Genomic DNA, 21884 nt, shown 5'->3' with positions numbered 1-21884 from the left:
ATATTATGGGCAACGTATCCTGGAATGCATTTTCACAATAATCTGATAATGTTACAGTACATGAAACACGCAGTCACATTAAAGTTGATTTATTCTGCTCATTTCCATCTCCACTCTTTGTTCCTGGGCTCTATCAGGGCAGCTTTGCATGATTCACAATTCAGAATAAGCCTTCTGTATCCTCCCCCGTCAGTCCTCGGTCTGAAACGAGCTGTTTCTGTTCACACCTGGTGCTGCGTTAGTGAGATCCTCAATTTGTGACATCACACAGATCCCAGAGGAGAAACGCTGTGATAAACGAGTGTTTGAAGCAGCCTCACAGGGTTACTGTTTATATACTGACTCATCATTAGAAACTTTGCACCGGAGCACGAGATACACTCACCAGACACTTTATTGTGTACACCTGCTAATACCAGTTTGGACCTGCTTTTTTTTACTGAAAATCCCACCAGTAGCAGCCTGAACATGGACACAGGCATGATGGATCCATGCTTTAAACTGTCAGACCAGGAAATGTTTCTCCAGCTTCTGTTGTCCAGGTTTGAGAGTCTGTGTTAGCCGTAGCCTCATTGTCCTGTTCTTACTGACAGCAGTGACACTGGTGTGGTCGTCTGCTGCTGGAGCCCATCTGCTTCAAGGTTCAGAGATGGTCTTCTGCAGACTTTGGTTGTAGCGAGTGGTTATTGGAGTTATTGCTGCCTTCCTATCTAAGCAGTCTGTCCATCTTCCTCTGACCTTAGCGAGTCATTTCCTCCCACAGAGCTGCTGCTGGCTGATTATTTCCTCTGAGCTCAGAGATGGTTGGAGATCAGTGTGTGAAATACTCAGACCAACAACCATGCCACATTCTTTCTTCATCATTCTGATGCTCAGTCTGAACTTCAGCTGCTCGTCTTGCCGTGTGATTGGCTGAGTAGGTATTTGTGTAATAATCAGATGAACAGGTATACCTAATAAAGTAGCCAGTGAGTGTATATGTTGGGGACGTTAAAGCATCTTTCTGGTATAACTTGGGGTAAAGTGAGTATGTGCTGACGTGGAGCTGACCCTGTGGGATGACTCAGGTCAGACACAGCCGGCTCTGTGTACAGCTCACACTTAATCCGCTGCTTCGATCTCACACAGAGAAATCAATCAATCAATCAATCAATCAATGAATCGAGGCTTTATTCGCCACATGCAGGTTGCCCTGCAGTGAAATTGGACCCGACCTCCCCCCCGACCTTACACGCACAACACCGACATCACATGGGGATACAGGTCGGAGATCGGTAGCGTTACAGAAAACAAACACTGAAATATACACTACAATTGGAAAGTACAAGAGGAAAAAAAGAGACCTCTACTCATGCTTGGCTCCTAGGAGGACAGCATGAGAACAGGAAACAAAAAAACTCCTCTGCACAAAAAAGCACATAAATGTCCACAGCACAACATTATGGAACACGTGACAAGCCACAGGGTCGGGTGGGGGGTGAGGAGTAATCCGAAGCAAACACAGCAGTCATCCTGCCCAGCGCTACCATTCCAGCGCGGGCTCAAACCCGCCGTGTTCCCAGGAATCATGAAGTCTGGCTGTATCCAGTGAGCTGGGAGCAAAGCAGGCTCACCTGCCCGGCCTGACTGACCGATGCTGAGCCCACCTGGCTGATTTACTCATTTAAGAATAATTAATCAACATAATCTCAATTACAACAAAGAAAGACTAAAGTAAATACTGCAGGCTGATATCGGCCCTGCTGATCAGTTTATCAGACAAAACATGAAGTTTCAGTATTTCACAGCACCTGCAAACCTGCCCCTCTTCTCCACCCAAAGATGGAGGTGGGATTGATCCAAATATCGATAGTACTGATACAGTTATTGGTATTGGATCGATATGTTGTTTCTGTCCGCTAAGCTGACCCAACAGGCACGTCTACATTCAGGAATGCTAAAAGCTGTTTTGTTATTGCTGCTCATTCAGATGTTTTCAGGATTTGTAAATTGATGGTAATTCATCCTGTAAAAGTGACGCCGCGGCTCAGAAGCTGGAATTATTAAAAGTGTCGGTAACACCAGCCTGCAGCATCACTGGCACCAGGGCACAGCGCCGAGGCCCTCACCTGAATGCCTTCGGCCAATGGCAGCAGGCTGACTCAGTGACTGACAGAAGTTGGCTTTACAGTTGCCTGGCAACCGCCACAGGATGCTGTCCACACCTGTGCTTTTCAAAACAAAGTTATGAAGAGTCCAGAGTGAGGAGCAGGTGTGTTACCGTATGTGTGAGAGAGAGAGTGTGTATGTGTGTGTGAGGGAAAAGGAGAGAGAGAGAGAGAAGAGAGAGAGAGTGTGTTACTGTGTGTGTGTGTGTGTGTGAGAGAGAGAGAGAGAGAGTGTTATTGTGTGTGTATGGGTGTGTGTGAGAGAGAGGGAGAGAGAGAGTGTTACTGTGTGTGTGTTTGTGTGTGTGTGAGGGAGAGAGAGAGAGCAGCGGGGTCCGGGCAAATGACGCCACACAAATTAAGCCCCCCGGGGGCCGCCTCTGGGTCCCGGGCCTCATGTTTGTCCCTGTGTGGGCGCTCAGGTACGCCGATCCTGACGCTCGCGGTCCGCGCACGTGTGGTGTGCGGGTGAGCAGAGGCGCCCCCTGCAGGCGCGCTCCCGCGCCGCTGCTCCTCCTCCCGCTATACTCTCCGCCCGGCTCCGCGGCTCCTCATTCAGTGGAAGATGGCGGACTGCGCGGCGCTGCTGGATGAGGAGCTGTCGTCCTTCGTCTTCAGTTACCTGACAGAGAGCTCGCGCAGCCAGGTGAGAGACCGTCCGTGCACATGCAGCTCTGCGGACCGGGGCGCGTGAAGGGAGCCAGCGGCGGCATCCCGACCCAGTCTGCATGCGCGTGGGTCCGGGTGTGTGTGTGTGTGTGACTTTGACGCAGTGTTGGAGGAAGTTTTCTTGTCGGCACGCAGACCGGGACACGTGTTGTGTCCTCACGCGTGAACTGTTCGTCATATTCGGGATTAAAACTGGTGTGTGTGTGCAAGATAGTGTCCGTGTTTGGGGACCTGTCTGTGTGCGTCCCGCTCCGGTCTGCCGGTCCCGGTGCCGAATCCGGTGCTGGTGCTGTGAGCGAGGAAGGGCGCGCGGCTCCGCTCAGGTGAACTCAGAGCGTTTTGTAAGGCTTTGCGTAACCGCGCGTTACAAAACGTTTGTTTGGGTCACGTGGTGTTTTTTTTCCCGTTAAACTGGTGTGTGTGTGTGAGGGGGAGAGGTCACCGGTGAATCGGGGTGAGGATGATGATGGTGATGCGTGGAGTGGACCTGCGTGTATCCGAGCAGCCTCGTGCTGTGCGCGGAGGGAACTCTGCTCGTGCACGCCCCTGAAATGAAAAATTCTCACGCGACACCGGAATTTATCGGCTCTGATCTCCATCTGCTGCGTGCGGGGCACACGCGCAAACTATTCCGTCTGTCCTTGTGCGTGTGCACGTGCGCGTGTGTGAGTGGAGATGATCAGGCTGAGGCTGGGGCGGTGGGGGGATTTGTCACAGCTGATTGGCAGCTTAAGCAGGTTACTGTGAGTGTGTGTGTGTATACAGGGGAGACTGTGGACTATTTATACACTTACATGTACTTTTACACACACTGTAACACACACACACACTGTTACACACACACACACAGTATAGTACGTTACAAACACACAGCCTGGGGCAACCCTCACACACATCATAGTAAATATAATCCCACACATGTGTGTACTGGTGTGTGAGTGTCCATGCTGTGTGTATGACATGTTTACGTGTGTGTCTCCAGCTGGTACACACACTCTGCAGTCTTGAGCCGTGTTGTTGTGAGCAGCCACACGTCTCTGGTGCTTCTGAGCGTGTGCGGCTGAACTGAGAGTGAAACGTGCGATCAGAACATGAACAAGTTTGCTCTGAAACAAAATGGAGTCGAAGCTTGGCGTGGAGCGGCGGGGACAGCGATGTGGACGTGTGTCCTGCGAGGCTGGGCTGCAGAGTCCTTGGAGATAAAGAGCAGACGAACCAATCGGGTGGTTGTTGCTATCCCTACGTGGGTCCTGTACAGAGTGATAAGGTGCCGGTGCTCTGAGGTGCATGAACATGTTAATATTCACTGAGGTTATTGGAGCAGGCTGCTCTCTCTCTCACTGTGTGTGGATGGCTCTCGCCCCTGCCGGCTGCTCATTGTAATACTACTCTCTCCTCGTGACCGGAGTTACAGAACAGGCCCGCTGCAGTCATGTGAGCTGTAGTGGAGGAAGGGAGGGGGGGAGGGGGCGTCACCGTGACGTAGGCGAGTGCCAGCACCGCCTCCTCCCCTCCTCCACCTCCTCGTGCTTCTCTTCTTCTCTTTTCATACTCAAGCTTGTCATTTCCTTTTCCTGTCGCCTGTCTTAGACCTGCTCCCTGCCTGCTGCAGCCTCTGTGTGTGCTGTTTCACTAACTTTGACTGCTCCACAGCATTTCCCCAGTTTGCTTTGAGTTCTTGATGAGCAAAGCAGCAGACGGCTCAGTGTTTGAAAGGTCAGGCTGATGCCGTCCTTCAGTGTTTCCTCCCAGCGAGCGGCGTGCAGACAGGTCGCTCTCAGCTGGAAAAACGTTCACTGCAAAATGTGATTTTCGATCAAACGGAGTCAGCTGACGTGTGCTGGGAGAGCGCAACAAGCAGCTTGTTCAGAGCTTAAATGAACTGTGGACGCCCGGGCCAGCCAGCCAACCCCAATTGCAGGGGCTGCGGGTGAGTCGGTGCTGAGCGCCATCAGGCTGCCGGCTGGATCAGGTGTGTAAAATGAGCAGCTGGCTGCAGCTGGACTCTGGGCAGGGCTGGCTCGAGGACACTCACCTTGTTTCACTGTAGCTGGTCAACGATTAGCTCGGCTTGGCGACTGTGACCTTGCAGCCACAGAGAGTCATGTGTGTCGACTGATGTCAGGAAACGGGGGGACACATAGGCAGACGTTCCCGTCTTCACTGCATGTGTCTTGAGGTCACGGGGCACTGAAGTGGCTGCACCTGTTTGTGGGCGTCGTAAAAACCGTTCTGTGCTCCTGAAATAAATCCTGAAGCATGCAGAAAAGTCTGAACGCGCTCAGTTTAGGGTTGGAGCAGACGTGCCCCACCAGCCTCACCGCTGTGTTTGCGCTGGGTGAGACGCTCCACTCAGACTCCAGATATTTGAAGCTCGAGGACGCGGAGCGTCAGGACGTCCTCTCAGGTATCCACTCCAACCAGCAGCACACTCGTGGCTGACCTGGTGCTGTGCAGGAAGCAGCTCAGACAGTCTCTCAGCTGAAGTTTGGACCATTCTTGGTGTGAAGGCTTTCAATTGTGTGGTTAACATCATGAAAAGGATCAGTGGCTGCTCACAGCTGAGTTTAAAAAGGCCCCACACACACTCTGTGAAGCACTCTGGGCCTCCTCTGGGCCCAAAGCCACATGAGAGCTGTGATGAAGCTGAAAATCGCTCTGTGCTGTTTATCGTGTTCATTTCATGGAGATTTAGCCCATTGCCACCATGCCTCTGAGTGCGTGTGTGGCGTCAGTGCACAAATAGCTGACAGGAGCAGTGATGAAGGGTGGAGATCATGAGAACCAGAGCAGGTGTGTTCCTCCTGTGATGCTCGGCCTACCTGACATAAACCACATCAGTCTGCAGGTGGACTCTGACAGAGGTGAGCTTTGAAGTTCCAGGGCAGCGATGGATGCAGGCATCACATCCAGAAGCAGACAGGATCTACATCTCTGAAGGTTTTCTCCATTTCTCCTGGCCATTCTCCTTCTTTTATCTGTCTGTGGGAGTCGTGATGTGCAGTGCTGCAGTGCAGTGTGTTCAGCTTGCAGCCCTGCAGTGACTCACCTGTCACACACACACACACACACACACACACACGCACAGACACACACACACACACACACACACACACACACACACAGCGGCAGTTTTAGATGCAACGTGTGTCCAGAAGCGATGTGTGTGTTTACCATGCTGCTAATATACACTGCAGTAACTCGGTGTGGCTATTGGAACACCTGCCAGACCGAGTTCAGGGCACAGGAAATGAGCGGTAAGTGGGCAGGTTCCGAGCCAATGAGAGCAGACCTGCTGATGGTGGTGTGGATCGTGTTTCCTGTTGTGTGTGTGTGTTGGGAATTTGGTTTCTTCCTCTCAAATCCCTCCGAGGTTCATCAGGAATCCGCCTCAGAGCCTGGCCACCTTCAACGACTGTGTGTGTGTGCATGTGTGTGTGCGCGCGCTCTGCAGGTGAGCGGTCTCTCTGTAATGAAGGATTCAGCATCACAGATGAGATTTTGGTGATTTTAATGCTGCGTAAGCCTCACCTGAGTGTTCAGGTGCTCTGATCCTCACGGTCATTCAGTGGTGTCACATATTCCTGCAGATAATCAGCACTGACCTCCAGATTCAGGCCGGGCGAGCGTACCTCCTCATAATGTGCCGTTTTGTGTTTCTGCGCTGGAGTAGCTGAGGCAGCGTCACCTTTAGCCCAGTTTCCATAAACGGGGCTAGCAGAGGCTTACTGACCTCACAGCTGCTCAGAGCTTCTTCTTTAACCACTTGAGTCCGCTGTCTTCGTGCGCATCGTTTTCCTCCTGAAGCTGTGGCTGAGAGCCGTTGGTCGTGCTGTGGGTTGCTTTGGTCACTTTGAGCTCTCCGGAGGATCTCGTAGTGGAATAAATGTGTCAGCAATCCTCTCTCACATGCACATGTTCAGCGTGTAAATCTGTTCATTGGGGCCAGGTTCCAGGTTGTTGCTTTAATGCAGATGATCTGCCTTACAGGCTGTGCCATAGCTCACACTTTTCTCAGCTTTTCTGTTTTTCTGGCTCCTTCAGAGCTTCAGCTCACATCACTCCATTTAAATCATCACAAGCCATCAAAACAGTAACCACGGGACTGCAGCAGGTCAAGCAGGGATGTCCTTTGGGACTGGAGCTTTGTTCTGACTTCTAGTTTGAACCAGTTTTGGCTTCACTCTGTCACTTCAGAGTCAGCTGATGCTGATGCTGAGTGTAACCGTGAATGAGGCGAGCTGAATTATGGGCACACAGGACCCTGGTGTCATTATGAGGTTTGAGCGGGGCAGGTTTGCAGGTCTTTGGCTGTGAAGTTGTGTGCTTGTGGTGGCGGCGGGGGTCCTGCGGCGTGCAGAGAGGAAGAAGATGCTCCGCAGCTGTTCGTTGGTTCTGTGAGCCGTGCGCTGTGCGGTCCACAATCAGCCTGATGAGGATCTGATTGTGGTGTTGTGGTCCTTACTTAATGCCAGGAACAGGACGTTTCCTGTGGTAAAGTAAGGCGTGCGTATGTCTTTCCTTGTAAAATCAGAGGTTTTTTCCTAAATTTTCCTGAGCGTGGATGCTTCCACATGAACGTCCTTATCTAACCTGTACAGGTGATTTGTATTCTTCCCACGGACTCTGTGTCGGGATTGATAGTGTCAACATGAGTGTGAGGCTGGTTTTCTTTGTGCACCTGCTCCTGCTGTGGCTTTGTGTAGCAGGCTGATAGGAAGGTGAAGCAGAGGGAATCCAGCCTCCAGCTCAGGGCTGCGGAGGGAAACATGGAGGACCGGAGGTCGCAGAGTTCACCGCCTGCCCTACTTCCTTCAACTTCTCTGTGTCTCTTACCTGATTTATCACGGCCAAGGCCTGTCTGTTTTTAAAATGAAGGCAGTTAGGTGACGAGAACAGTGTGAAGCCTGCCGTCTGTACAGGAGGAAGCATGTGACACATTTAGGAAACAGATTCTGCTGCCGGGCCGAGTGGACCTTCATGCAGCGTGAGCACTGCAGAGGCTTTGACGATGCTTGGGTTTGGGTTTGAGCTCAGACTTGTGGTGGGTGAGGCTCTGTCTGTGAAATGTGTCTGCTGCTGATCGGCGAGGCCTGGGCACCTCTCTCTCTCTCTCGTTGTCACGCTGCCAATGTTTTGGCTGGGCTGGCGTCGACTCGGAGGTATGGAGCTGTAAAGATGTCTGCGATGGGAGGACACAAACATCAGCTGCACCCTGGTACCCGAGTGTCGCGCCGTCCTGTAATCCAGCAGGATTACTGGCTGAGATTACAACAACAGGTCTTCTCCTTAGTTCAAGCATCACCGCGCTTGTACTTTCACACACATGTGCATCCGATTATAGGACGAGAAGGCCTTGCGAGCATCAGAGAAGAAGAGTAGAGGGCGAGCCGCTTTGTGTGATAAAAAGTACGTCTCTGTGAAACCCCGGGCTTCAAACACTGTATTCATACCTGAGCCAACGTGTCATCGGAAGCATGATCAGCGCTTCTTTAATTCTGAGCGTCTGGACCGAGTTAAAGCTGCACCTCCTCGCCGTCACTCGTGTCGTAGTGCTCGCAGTAATAACTTTCGGCACTTCTGGACTAGCCTCGGCACATCTTTTCCCAGCCGGCGGCAGCTGCGTATGATGGGAAGTTTCAAGTATTCTGTGCCGAGGCGTACCACAGGGCATGCCACAATCTCACCTGTACACACCTGTATTCATACCTGTGCGAGGCAGCCTGTCATACGCTCTCCTTGTAGCAGAGGACATTCAGGGCGCACGGCAGCGTTCAGCTCCGTTCAATCACACGTGTCTGCATCCAGTGCTCGCTCACTCCTCACTGAACCACGCTGTAGCACCGGCACCACCCAGCAGCTGCTCCACCTTACTGAACCTTCTCATGGGATAAAAGTCACCTCACTGCTGCTAACAAGTACCTACAAAATACTGCAGTAGTTCTGCAGCGGCATAGTATAAATATAATACTATACTGCAGCACACGAAGTACAACTGATACAAGTTGTGGCAACTGAAACAAGTACTGGCAACAGTATAGTAAACAGCAAGAGCAAGAGTACTCCACTGAGTAGTAGAAGCTTTAGAAGCTGCTTTCTAGTAGTAGTAAATGGTGAATGGCCTGTATTTGTATAGCGCTTTACTAGTCACTAAGGACCCCAAAGTGCTTTACACATCCAGTCATCCACCCATTCACACACTGGTGATGGCAAGCTACATTGTAGCCACAGCCACCCTGGGGCGCACTGACAGAGGCGAGGCTGCCGGACACTGGCACCACCGGGCCCTCTGACCAGCACCAGTAGGCAACGGGTGAAGTGTCTTGCCAAAAGACACAACGACCGACACTGTCCAAGCCGGGGCTCGAACTGGCAACCTTCCGATTACAAGGTGAACTCCCAACTCTTGAGCCGTGATTGTAATATAAGTACTTGTTTGATGTAGCTGTTGTAAAGTGTGAAGCACTGGTTTGTGTTGTTTTGGTCAGACACACAGCAGCAGGAGGCCGAGTACTTGTGTGCTTGTAGTAATTGTAAGCAGGAGGCTGATAGTACTGTGACTAGTAGTAGTATTTGTAGTAATAATCATCTGACTGATAAGCAGATTTGATGGTTTTATGAGCTAAGCACACACAGTTTATAGTATCAACAGAAGGACGGCTGGGCCCTCTATCGCCACGTAGGCTGTGTGTGTGTGTGTGTGTGTGTGTGTGTGACAACTCTCAAGGGCACTGGTGTAAACGAGAGAAAAGGTTAAAGGAAATTTCCATGCCATGGTGTAAACGAGCACGGAGAGAGAGCTCACACACAAACACACACACACGCTTGCATGGCATATAGCCGTAGTAACCATGTGCCAGGGGAAGGCGTGCTCAGGCTGATGTGAACATGCACACTGTTTATCAGCTCAGTTACTGAGGAACTCAAGCCATCACAGTCAGCACACAGATATGGTTCAGTACACACACACGCACTTTGGTGCCTTTTATCCAAGAAGGAAACAACAATTAAAAATAACTATAAAAGGACTAGGTTTTAAAGTAGAGTAATAGAGAGGAGTGTGTGTGTACGTGTGTGTGTGTGTTATAAATAGGTTTGGTGCGACAGATGCGTGTCCTTGCTGTCACCTCACAGGACAGATATCGGCCTCATTCAGAGCCGTCAGCTCGACTTCCTGTGAGTACGACCTCACAGATGCCGGCTAGCCGCCCGATGCAGGAACTCATCACGAACTAGAAACGCGGCGCTCTGGCAGTCCAGATGTGATGCAACTGTGACGCAGTCTCACCATAGTGTGATGTAACATAATAGGTCATAAACACCCACTGCTTTCACTGAAAGGCTCAGGACAGTGATGGAAACTTTAGGTGTGCGTGTGTGTGTGTGTGCGCGTGTGTGTGTGTGTGTGTGTGTGTGTGTGTGTGTGTGTGTGTGTGTGTGTGTGTGTGTGTGTGTGTGGGTTGTAAGTGAGCAGGCTCTTACCTGCATGCGGCAAGGAGAGAGAGAGTAGGGTGAGGCCTTCAGTGTTCTTTGGGATGCAAAGACACACACACACACACACACACACACACACACACACACACACACACACACACACACACACACACAACGTTAGCATGCGTGTGTAACGTGTGAGCACATGCTCCCAGTAAAACAGGATTGTTTTCCACAGGGAAACGTTCCAGTCTCTTCTCCTTCGTACTTCATGTTCTGCTCACATTTGTACCCCAACATGCTCCCTCCTTTCCTAACTAACCTCCTCACCACTCCTCCCTCCCTGCCTCTCTCACTGACCCACTTCCTGAACGCTGCTCAGGCTTGCGTGACCGCAGAGCTCAGTGCTCCAGTGCTATGTTACACACACACACACACACTGCAGTGAGGAGTGAGGAGCAGCTGACTCAGTAACAGCTGTCGCTGATCGTGATTAAAATCAATAAAGTATCGGTAACACGTGTAAGTGATTTTGTTACATGTTTATATTGAGAGTTTGTGGTGACATCATTACTGCTACAGTGTTACAGTTGGCACATACAAACCAGCACCACGCCAACGCTGTCTGTACCTGAAACCTTTGTGAGTCTTGCACAATCAGGCGGGCGTGCTATTGGCACAAGCCTGGTTATTGGTATGAAGCAATGGAGTAATGGGCCACATTCCTGTTTGTCCGAATATGTGTCGAAACACGCGTGAGCGAGTAGCTGTGCGTGTCTTCGTGTCCTGAGTTTACTCAGCTGGGTTTACCTGAGCCAGGCTATGATCAAGTGGTGATCAAAGTTTGGAGGCTGATTTTATTTTTGGATTTGTGCAGCCAGAAACTGAAACATGCACATTATTACTCCTGTGAGAACGCCGTTAGCCTCCTGATCTAAAAACACATAAATCAGTCACACTGGGCTAAATCTCATCCTCTTGTTTTGAATGAAATCATACATATATCACCATGGTGACCGTGGGAGTTGGACATAAAGCTGTGTGTGTGTGTGTGTGTGTGTGTGTGTGTGTGGGGGGTGATGGTGATCATTCGTCCTGATGCCGAATGGGGCGGGTCAGCCCATCGGACTCTCGGTGGTGATTGGCTGGTGCACGTGAATAAATGTGATCTGATTGACTAACTAATAATTTGAAGTTTAGCAGAAACGAAACGAAGCATCACGCAACTTCACAGTGAACGCTCGTCCTGACACTGACCACCTGGACTTCTGGAGCGCAAGTGGAGCAGGGCGGGCCGGGGCCTCCTGGGTGGAGCTGCCTTTCATTATTTCCTCTCTTTCCTGTATACCACTTCCACACACACTCTCTTACCATGACACATACGTGTGTGTGTGTGATGGATGTTTAGTCAATCAAATGTGGGCTTTAGCTTGACTATATGCGCTCAAAAGCACTCAAATTTATTGCACGCTCTGTCTGCTCGTTACTGGGACACCAGAGCTGTAGGAAGGCCTGCTGCCGAGCGGGTCCCATATTTAATCATTTGACCTGGTTAGTCCACAGGCTCTGCAGCACTTCTGTTTAACACGGATCGATGAGTGGGTGCTGGAGTACTGGTCTGGCCCAGTCTGGCTCTCTGCTGTTTTATACCGCGGTCAGAGCCGGCCTTCCTGCTCTCTTTGTGGCGTGTGTGTGTTTGGATGTTGTTATTCCCATACTGTGTGATAACGTAGCGCACTGCCTCCACCCTGTGTGTTTGTGTGTGTTCTGGTGCAATCAAAAAGCAGTGGCCGTGGTCCGGGTCTTTATTCAGTGTGTGAACTCCTCGGAAACCATCGAAGAAAAGCCTTCTGGAGTTTTCTGTGCTCGCCCTGCTCGCTGGCGGTGTGCCTCCTCGATTGTAGCCACCAGCGCACCAGAACCTCCACTCGTACAGATTTTAGCTTTCTTGGAAACTGCCCTCGCCTTCATTTAAGGTCTCCTGCAGAAGTCCTTTCAAATCCAGGGTCTGTTTCTGCATGGCTGCCTGCACGTTAGTATGCAGAGCATACAGCAGCAGCATACAGAGCTCTGAGGTGATGTAATGCTCTCTTTGGCAGCCATGTTGGAGCCGGTGAAGTGCTGGATGTGTCCGACTGAGGTCGAGGAAGCACTGTTGGGGGGGTATGCAATGACTCCAGGTGGCATAGATGTCGCTGAGCTGTAGCTTAGGTGGAACCTCAGTCGTTTCTCTGTTAAAAACTCTGTGATAGACTGCAGGGGGTCACAGTGTGGAGTGGGATGTTTAAACAGCTGCAGAGAAAAGTGCAGGTTTGCCGGATGATTCCAGATTCTGGGAAGTTAGCGACACGGCCCTGAAGTTCTCTCTGAACTCTGAGGTAACACAGCAACTCGCCAGCTGTCAATCAATCCCTGCATTAGTACTAGGAGTACCTACTGCAGTACTGCAGTAAGTACTCCTGCTGTGTATGATTGACTGGAGGCAGATCTGCTCCCGTACTCTGGTACAGAGACTGCAGGGATGACTAACGCTTGCATAAGAACATCCTACACACACTCACACACTGACACACAAACACACACTCACACATCAAACACCCACAAATGTGCAAATTCACAGAGTGACATGCCGCACAGCCACAGTCCATCCCACCGGGTCAAAGTGTGCGTTTCCGCAGGTGACGGTGAGATTTATGTGTGTGTGTGTATATAAAACAGAGGAATCAGGGTAGTGTAGTAATAGTGTGAGCTGGTGCCGTGAAGGTCGCTCTGACACTATGAACAACACATACACACACACACACACACAGAGGTAGCTCTGAAAGTGCTGCAGTAAATAAATTCATATTTAAATTCATATTTAAATATAATACACTTCTTCAACACACACACGCTGGACAGGTGTGTGTGTGTGTGTGTGTGTGTGAAGGCCAGGTGACGGGTGTCTGAAGACACTGACAGTCTGTTTTCCACAGTGTCTGTTTGAGTCATGAATAATTTTCCCGAATATGAACAATGCAATCTCTGTTTGTTGCACAAGCAGCTCATTAGTGATGTCAGTAACCATGACATCACCCTTTGGTTTGTGACGTCTCCTTTTGCAGCTTTGATTTGAGCTTTTTGGACACCATGATGTTTCTTTTTTAAGAGACCACATTTGAATGAGAGTTATCCGATAACACGAACACAGTCTTTAGGTCAGGTGAAGCCTGGCATGATAGCTAGCAGCTACAGCTGCCTGCATCGCCATCCGCCTGTCAGTCAAAGAGGCCATGCCCCTAATACTTGAAATGCATACAGCCGTTATAAATAGGGAAATTATCTATACAGGCTAAAACCCTCTGTGTCCGGCTGTAAACATGTTTATTTTAACGTGGTAGTCTGTGGGACTGACTCACTGCTGCCTCTGCTGGACACCCGAGGAACTGCAGTGGTTGGTGCTCCTGGTTTAGAAGGTTGTTGAAGAAGAGTATTATATTTAAATATGAATTTAATTCTGCAGTGAAAAGAAAAAATCTAATGATCATTTTAACGTCTCGGTGTATGCTGCTGTTGTGCATCCTGCTGGGATCATTAAAGCTTCATATTTATTCTCTCCTACTTTAATTGAATCTGTAGTTTACCTGTCGAAGGATTAAAAATACTTGTTTCATAACAGCAGAACCGGTAGAGGAGATGTGACAGGAACAGATGCAGAAAAAAAAAGATCTGTGTGTGTGTGTGTGTGTGTGTGTGTGTGTGTGTGTGTGTGTGTGTGTGTGTGTGTGTGTGTGTGTGTCAGACACAGAGAGGAAGCAGATCTTTTGATGGGACAGCTGGGAAGTTCAAAGCTCTGCAGCTTTACGCCTGATGATGAGCACACATGTACACACTAACACTTTCTGCTTTCTGTGCTTGGTACAGCTGCAGTGACACACACCCACCCACCCATGCGCGGGCACACACACACACACACACACACACACACACACACACACACACACACACACACACTTGTTGGGTCAGCCTCATAGAAGCAGGTTCACCTCTGCAGAGCCGAATTTAGAGATAAACCAGGTCAAAGGTCACAGAAAGTCTGTCTTTGGTTCTCTCTTTCTTTTCTACCTTATATGGCTTTGCTGCTGCTGCTGCTGTTGCATGAGACCCTCCGTCACGTGCACCGTGCAACACACCACACACACACAGGTCACAAACCAGCTTCTCTCACACACTCTGATTCTCGTTCATAACGGAAGTTACGGATGGAGGGAAGCTGTAGTGTTAGTATGGACACTGACTGATGTGCCCGTTAACAGCGTTAAACCTTCACCAGTGGCTGATGGGTCCATGGTTAGGGTTAGGCAGGAACAAGGTCAAAGGTCCAAGCCCTGTACCTTATGTGTGTGTGTGTGTGTGCTGAGTCAACATTAAAGCAGCGGTACGTTAATGCTTAGCTCTGTTTTTATTTTTCCTCTCTTTGCATTTCACCGTGCACGTGATGCTACATGTACACGCTCCTGACAGTGACGGATGGAGCTTGCTGCAGAGCCACATCTGCTGCTATGTTTTACACACACTGTTACGTTTCGGTGTGTCAGTGTTTTGTTTTTGCGTGACTGTTATGTATTTCCTGCTTTACTTTGAAAGTCTGTGTTATCTTAGTGTGTTCAGTTTACATTTTCCCTGTCTCGTCAGTTCTAATTTGCCCCAGCTGTGTTTCCCTCCTGTGGTCCATTTCCTGATTGCTCCCTCTATGTATTTAAGCCTTGTGTTTCAGTATGTCATGGTCGCGATCTCCCCCGTGTTGTAAATAGTTTGGTGTTTTTGTTGTAAATAAATAGTCTGTTGTAAATAGTTGTGAATGGGTTTGTTAATACTTTCGTCATGGGATATTTTCGTTTTGGGATTTTGGTGGAGAGCTTTAGTTTGTTTCCCGTGTGTTTTTTTTTTCCTTATCTTTGTTTTTCTACGTTGCACCCCGGTTGCCTAGGCCGGGGTGTAACATATGGGGGCTCGTCCGGGATCGCTGGAGGGTCCGAAGGAGGGACAGCTTCGGCCTTCTGTCTTCGCTGGAGGGTCCGAGGACCGCTTCAGCCTCCGTCTGTCTTCGCTGGAGGATCCGAGGGACCGCTCCAGCCTTCTGCAGCTGGTGGGCTGCGTGTCCGTGTGTGCAGCTGGTGGGCTGCGTGTCCGTGTGTGCAGCTGGTGGGCTGCGTGTCCGTGTGTGCAGCTGGTGGGCTGCGTGTCCGTGTGTGCAGCTGGTGGGCTGCTCATCCGCCTTCGCTGGAGCGTCCGAGGGACCGCTCCAGCCTTCATCCGCCTCTGCTGGAGGGTCCGGGGGACCGCACCAGCCTTCGTCGTCTGCTGGAGGGTCCGTGGGACCGCTCCAGCCTCCATCAGCTTCGTCTGCCTTCATCCGCCTTCGCTGGGGGGAGGGTCCGTGGGACCGCCCCAGCCTTTGTCGTCGCTGGAGGGTCCGTGGGACCGCTCCAGCCTTCATCCGCCTTCGCTGGAGGGTCCGAGGGACCGCTCCAGCCTTCGTCGTCTGCTGGAGGGTCAGTGGGACCGCTCCAGCCTCCATCAGCTTCGTCTGCCTTCGTTTTAGCCTTCGTTTGTCTGAATCAAACTTTTCACTTGGGGTTACATGTTTGATTTTTGGGTAGGGGGAAATGTTACGTTTCGGTGTGTCAGTGTTTTGTTTTTGCGTGACTGTTATGTATTTCCTGCTTTACTTTGAAAGTCTGTGTTATCTTAGTGTGTTCAGTTTACATTTTCCCTGTCTCGTCAGTTCTAATTTGCCCCAGCTGTGTTTCCCTCCTGTGGTCCATTTCCTGATTGCTCCCTCTATGTATTTAAGCCTTGTGTTTCAGTATGTCATGGTCGCGATCTCCCCCGTGTTGTAAATAGTTTGGTGTTTTTGTTGTAAATAAATAGTCTGTTGTAAATAGTTGTGAATGGGTTTGTTAATACTTTCGTCATGGGATATTTTCGTTTTGGGATTTTGGTGGAGAGCTTTAGTTTGTTTCCCGTGTGTTTTTTTTTCCTTATCTTTGTTTTTCTACGTTGCACCCCGGTTGCCTAGGCCGGGGTGTAACACACACACACACACACACACACACACACACACACACACACACACACACACACACAGGCTATTTATAGCTGAGCTCTTGCATGTGTGTGATTGTCTCTCTGTTCTATTTCAGTGTGGGAGCACTTGGCATGCACAAAAGACGTGCCTGAAAAGCGGTGGTTGTTTTCGTGCTTGCGAGGTCACTGTCTGACCTACGTGCGTGTGTGTGCAAGAGCGATCTTATGAAACCCGATCAAAGGTGAAAAAGGTAAAGCAGTAGCACCAGACAAATGGTCTTTCACTTTTGTGTTGCACAACAGCATCACCGTTGCACAGTGATTGTGTGAGCTGGAGGCAGAGCCAGAGGCTGTGATTGGCTGATGTGTAAATCCAGTCTGAATTTTCTGAAGTCAGTGTTTTAGTGTGGACGCAGTGAGCGCTGACCGTCATACACGTATTCATGTTGTTGCTGATCTCTGAGTGGAAGCTTGTTCCTGGCTGCTTGGTGCAGATGAGCTCTTGAAGGAGAATATGCCAGCAGCTCAACGGGCTTCAGCTCCGCAGTGGAAAGTAGAATTAAGCATTCATGAAGGTACAGTGGGTTAGGGTTAAGTGGACTGGCAGTCTGTAACCCCACAACCGCTCAGCATGAGAAGGACACGTAGAGCTGCTGCATCATCCACATCAGTGACTGTAAACACAGCTCCTCCATCACTCTGCACTTACAGTTTGGGTTGTCTGTGGGCGGAGCGATCTTCTTTTAATTAACTGTAATCACCTGCTCATGGACTCACAAACTTTTAAAGCTGCGCGGTCATGCAAGATGGCTTGGAGCCCCTCCCCCAAGGGGAGGCGTATACACCTGCTGCTCAGACGTATGTGAGGATGCAGAACACAAGTAAAGATTACACAGGAACAGATTTGAGCACCAGTCAGCTGAGTTCTCCCAACGGCACTCAGAAAAGGAGGCCGAGCTTTTTGTTGGCGCAACTGAGCATAGAATTTGAGAGTTTGGGGTGAGAGAAGTCATTGGACATATTATGATAAAAAGATTTTATTACCATTACTTTTTTGTGGGTGGCTTTAGCTCAGGAGGTCGAGGAGTCCAATTAGAAGGTCTGAGAGATACTGGACCATGATCCGAGTGTGAATGTTGGAAAGCACATCTGTGTTGGTCTGTGTTGGTCTGTGTGAGTCTGTGTTGGTCTGTGTGAGTCTGGCTGCAGTAACAGGGACTGTGTGGCTCTTTCTAATACTGTGTAGCGCTGTCTCAGTCTGGTCTGTGATTGGCTGAAGTATTAACTGAAAACTGAAGTAAATCGTTTCAAAACCAGCTGTCAGGACAGGTGAGGTCACGAGCTGCTTTGCTGTTGATGGCGGTCTATAAATAAAAGACGGGCACAGAGAGCCTTCAGCTGACTCCAGGCCCTCTGACATGCTCAGTGAAGTCTGCTACACCTGCGGGTGGTGCAGGGGAAGGCTGCATGCTGTATTTATAGCTGCACTGTTTCCATGCTAAGCTCTTACATGTTTTACTGCATAGCAGCACACGCTGCATCCACTGACAGCATGTCCTTCAGGCAAAGAGCTCACTGACCTTCATGACTGCTGCATATCAGCAGAATGGACAGCTGAGGGGTGGAGGTGGGGGTTACTCTGGGGAAAGGGCACCACAGCTGAAATGAGTGGGGAGAGGAGCGGGAGGAAGTAAGGCCACAGGAGAGGAAAGGAAGGTTAGAAGGAGAGAGACAGAGAGAAAGAGGAACTCTGCTTTTAATTCTGTAGAGAGCAGTGAAGGTCTGCCTCAGTGCACACACACACAGTAGTTTTTTGTTCGTCTTCATCACTTCGGCCGCTTCCTTGGAGACGATTCACAGATTTGAAAGCGAGGGGAGATAATTAATAGTGCTTATGCGTGTGTGTTTGTGTGTGTGTGTGGCAACCAACTCTGCAACACTGACCGTCTCCAAGGAGACGCAGAAGGCGAGAGAAGCAGCCAATATGGCGTAGTAAACCCAAGAAGTGTCCCCCTCTCTCTGTGTGTGTGTGTACCTGTACCTGCTCGTTTGTTTCCTAGCAGCTCTGTGTTTGACCCAGGTGCGTCTAATTCATCCTTCCTCCCTTCTTTGGTTCCTTCCCTGCTCACAGCTCATGTTGATGTTACCTTTGCTTCTCCAGTTTTCCTTCATTCCGCCTCTGATTATCTGCTGTTCTTCTCTTTCTTTCATCCGTCATTCTGTTGGCACCCTTTTTACTTACCTTTCCTTCTTCCTGTCCTTGCTTCCTTCTGTCCTCGACTGTATGTGGACAGAGTGAGCACAATGGTGTTACAGGCCGAGAATGACCCCATCCTCCCATCCTTCCTCTTCCACTTCAGGGGGTGGTTTGGTTGGAGCCTTTGTGAACTGTCATTGGCAGAGAGGCGGGGCACCTGGACAGGTTGCAGGTCTGTCACAAGGTTAACACATAGAGACACGATTCACACGGACTCCCACAGCCAATTAGAAGTCTCCATTTGACCTAATGAGCATGTGTTTGAAATCAGGACCTCTTTCCTGTGAGGTGACAGGGCCAGCCTCTGCATTAGGGCTGCCACAAACGATTATTTTGATAGTCGACTAGTCACCGATTATTTTTGTGATTAGTCGACTAATCAGATCATCATCCATTGGACGTAAAACGTACAGCTTATTGCACCAGCAGCATCTGCTCTTATATAACTATCATTAGCTTTTAGCTTTAAGTGTTTAAGGTCTGTACTAACTAAAAATAAAGACAAGATGATAGTTTATTAAATTTTAATGAAGTTTGCAGATTGTTTCGGTGGAGTTTAATAAACTCAGCCGTCTGCTCCTTGCTATCTAAAATATAACAGGACACCGGAGTATATTCTCGAGCATCTCACAGTTCTGATAATCAGTTGTCTGCTTGACGTTTGTTCAGCTGTGTAAAAACTATAACTTTAATCTCAGCCAAACCGATTTACTCAGGAACAAATAAAATACGGAAAAAAGCCAAACAATAACATTTTAAGTTATCTAAGTGACTTATATATCATGTTTAACCTGAGTAGTGAAAGACGGCGGTGGGTTTGAAAACGATTTGCCGGGAGTCCGGTGTTCTCACCGGCTCTAATGAGCCTGTAACCCCGGCTAGCTATCGAGCTAGTGGGTAACAGACGTCTCCGAAAACGTCGGAGCGCTTTTGAAAATATGTGGTGTCCTGATAAACTGAGCAGATGTTTGAAGTTTACACAGCTACATTCTCGTCTGAAAATATGTTAAACGTTTATTTTGCGATCCAGAAAGAATAATAAGAGTAACATTAAAACTAACTAACTGCCGCCATTGTTGGAAACTGAGCAGGGCCGCGCTATGAATTCTGGGACACAGTTTCTTCTTCTTCGGGGTTTAATGGCAGCTGGCATCCTTGTACATGCAGTGCTGCCATCTTCTGTTTCAGTGCGTTATACACTCTTAAATCCTACTACTTATTCCTGCGTCTTTTACGCTCTTACAAAGCTTCAAATGACGCGTCGACTATTAAATTAGTCGTTGACGATTTTGATAGTCGACGTAATCGTGACTAGTCGACTAATCGTGGCAGCCCCACTCTGCACCACCATGGCGCCAGCTTTCGTTCAGCTCAGCTTCACACATGAACTCAGTGATTCTCGGGTGGAGGCTGCTGCGGCACATGGCTGCCCCTCCCTTAGCCTGCTTCAGCTGGATGTTTCTTCCTGTTAAAAGGGAGTTTTTCCTTTCCAATGCCGCCAATTGCCTGGTGATATGATTATTAAGACTGCTGGGTCTGGGTCTAACCCTAACCCCTACAGTATGAAGAGGCTCGAGCCTGCAAGTGCTGAATAAATACACCTAGACAGGTGAGAATAATTAGCAGAACGCAACGATCGAGGATCGTTTCCTTTATATTTGTTGTGATGTGCCGAGACAAACGGTGTCTTCCCAGCCATCTGATTTGAGGCCGTGGTTTCAGACTTTATGGATTTCCTTTGAGCTTCACCTAAAGACGATTCCTTCCTGCTCTTTATGAAGCGTTCCAGACATTTTTCCCTCTTGGATCTTTGTGTGTTTTTGGTTAAACAAAAGCACAAAAGGCTCCAGACTCACAACAGCACACATTAGCTTTGCTGCCTCCAGGTAACCGGCCTGCTTTATCCTGAGAAATGCAGCAAATTACTCATCAAACAGCCGACTTCTGCTTTAGCTGTCACTGTGTGTGTGTGTGTGGTGTGGGGGGGGGGGTTGAATGAAGCTTTGTGTTGGCGGCCGGCCAGCGGTGGGAATTACAGGTTATTTGTCAGAATAATGTTGTTGGCTGACTGCAGGAGTGTGTGAAGCCCCGTGGCTTTGGATCGTATATTTGGAGCTTTGGTAATTATGAGTGTGAGTGTATGTGTGTGTGTGTTTACATGACAGTGGCAGAAAGATGGACGTGCATGATGAATGTTGTCAGCTCTGGGTTTGCAACAGATCGTCTGCTCCTGAAAGGTGAAAGGTCATCACTATGAAGCTCAGCGGACTGACCCTGTGTGTGCGTGCGTGTGTGTGAACATTACGTTACCACACACTTAGAGTCACCCCCCCCTCCACACATACACACACACTAGAGATGGACCGATCCGATATTACGTATCGGTATTGGTCCGATACTGACCTAAATTACTGGATCGGATATCGGAGAAAAATAAAAAATGTAATCCGATCCATTAAATATCACGAAAGCACCTCACAAAACTTGCAACACGCCGTAACTCATCTCAGAACGTTAGCACGTCGGAGCAGTATGCATCACGTGATAGAGCGGCTGTGGCATGCGGGACCTGTCGGTGGTCTGGATAGCATGTGGAGCTTCGCTAGCAACCCGGCATTTCATCTCCGACAAAGTTATCCCCGAGAGAAGTAAAGCAAGTGTGTAAGTCCATCTCTGAATGTTTGTAAAGCATTCCTGCGTTAAGCTTAACAAGCCATATATGGAGCGACTGCCTCTTCTTGCTGCTACTTCAATCATGAAACTGCTTAACGATCAGTTGATCGGCTTTTCTGTCGCGAGTCCGTCTCTCTGGTTTGTTTTTGGCCCACTTTGCACCAGAAAGAGGAAACCAGCGGCTGAACAACAGCAGCACGTTTAAGCTTGATAAGCTGTTGTTAGAATTTATTTATTATTACTTTCTACTCGAGGATCTTTTTCTACGTAGCTGACGGCTGGTAACTGTGCAGGGGCGGATCTAGCAAAGTTTAGCCAGGGGGGCCGATAGGGCATTAACAGGGAAAAGGGGGCACAAAGACATACTTTTCTTTCTTATTCTCATTTAAAATGTCTAGCTTTTAATAAATAATTATCCGAATCTTACACCCAAAGTTTTAATTTGATGTAAAATGAATAGAAGTCAATTACTGTATATAGTGACTATTAAGTCTAATATATATACCCTAGTAAGCTATAGTACTTTTTCCTTTGGGAAGGTACCATCTGTGCAGTCTGCAATTTTGTTGAAGAAAGATGTTGAATCTATTTAATATTTCTTGAAAAATAATTGATTTCTGTGCATTTTTTTTCAC

The 21884-nt window shown here is 49.1% G+C and overlaps 1 protein-coding gene across 1 annotated transcript in view; it reads left to right on the top strand.

Annotated features, from left to right (window-relative positions):
* Positions 1 to 2446: 2446 nt before the first annotated feature.
* Positions 2447 to 21884, top strand: part of ppargc1b (peroxisome proliferator-activated receptor gamma, coactivator 1 beta) — a 59010-nt gene continuing 39572 nt past the window's right edge. Inside the window, exon 1 of the mRNA XM_026185389.1 lies at positions 2447 to 2793. Coding sequence (XP_026041174.1) covers positions 2713 to 2793 — 81 coding nt within the window. The 5' untranslated portion in view covers positions 2447 to 2712. The remainder of the gene's footprint in view (positions 2794 to 21884) is intronic.

This window comes from Astatotilapia calliptera, chromosome 2 (assembly GCF_900246225.1).
Source record: "Astatotilapia calliptera chromosome 2, fAstCal1.2, whole genome shotgun sequence".
NCBI lineage: Eukaryota > Metazoa > Chordata > Actinopteri > Cichliformes > Cichlidae > Astatotilapia > Astatotilapia calliptera.
This window is presented reverse-complemented; position numbering and strand designations above follow the sequence as displayed.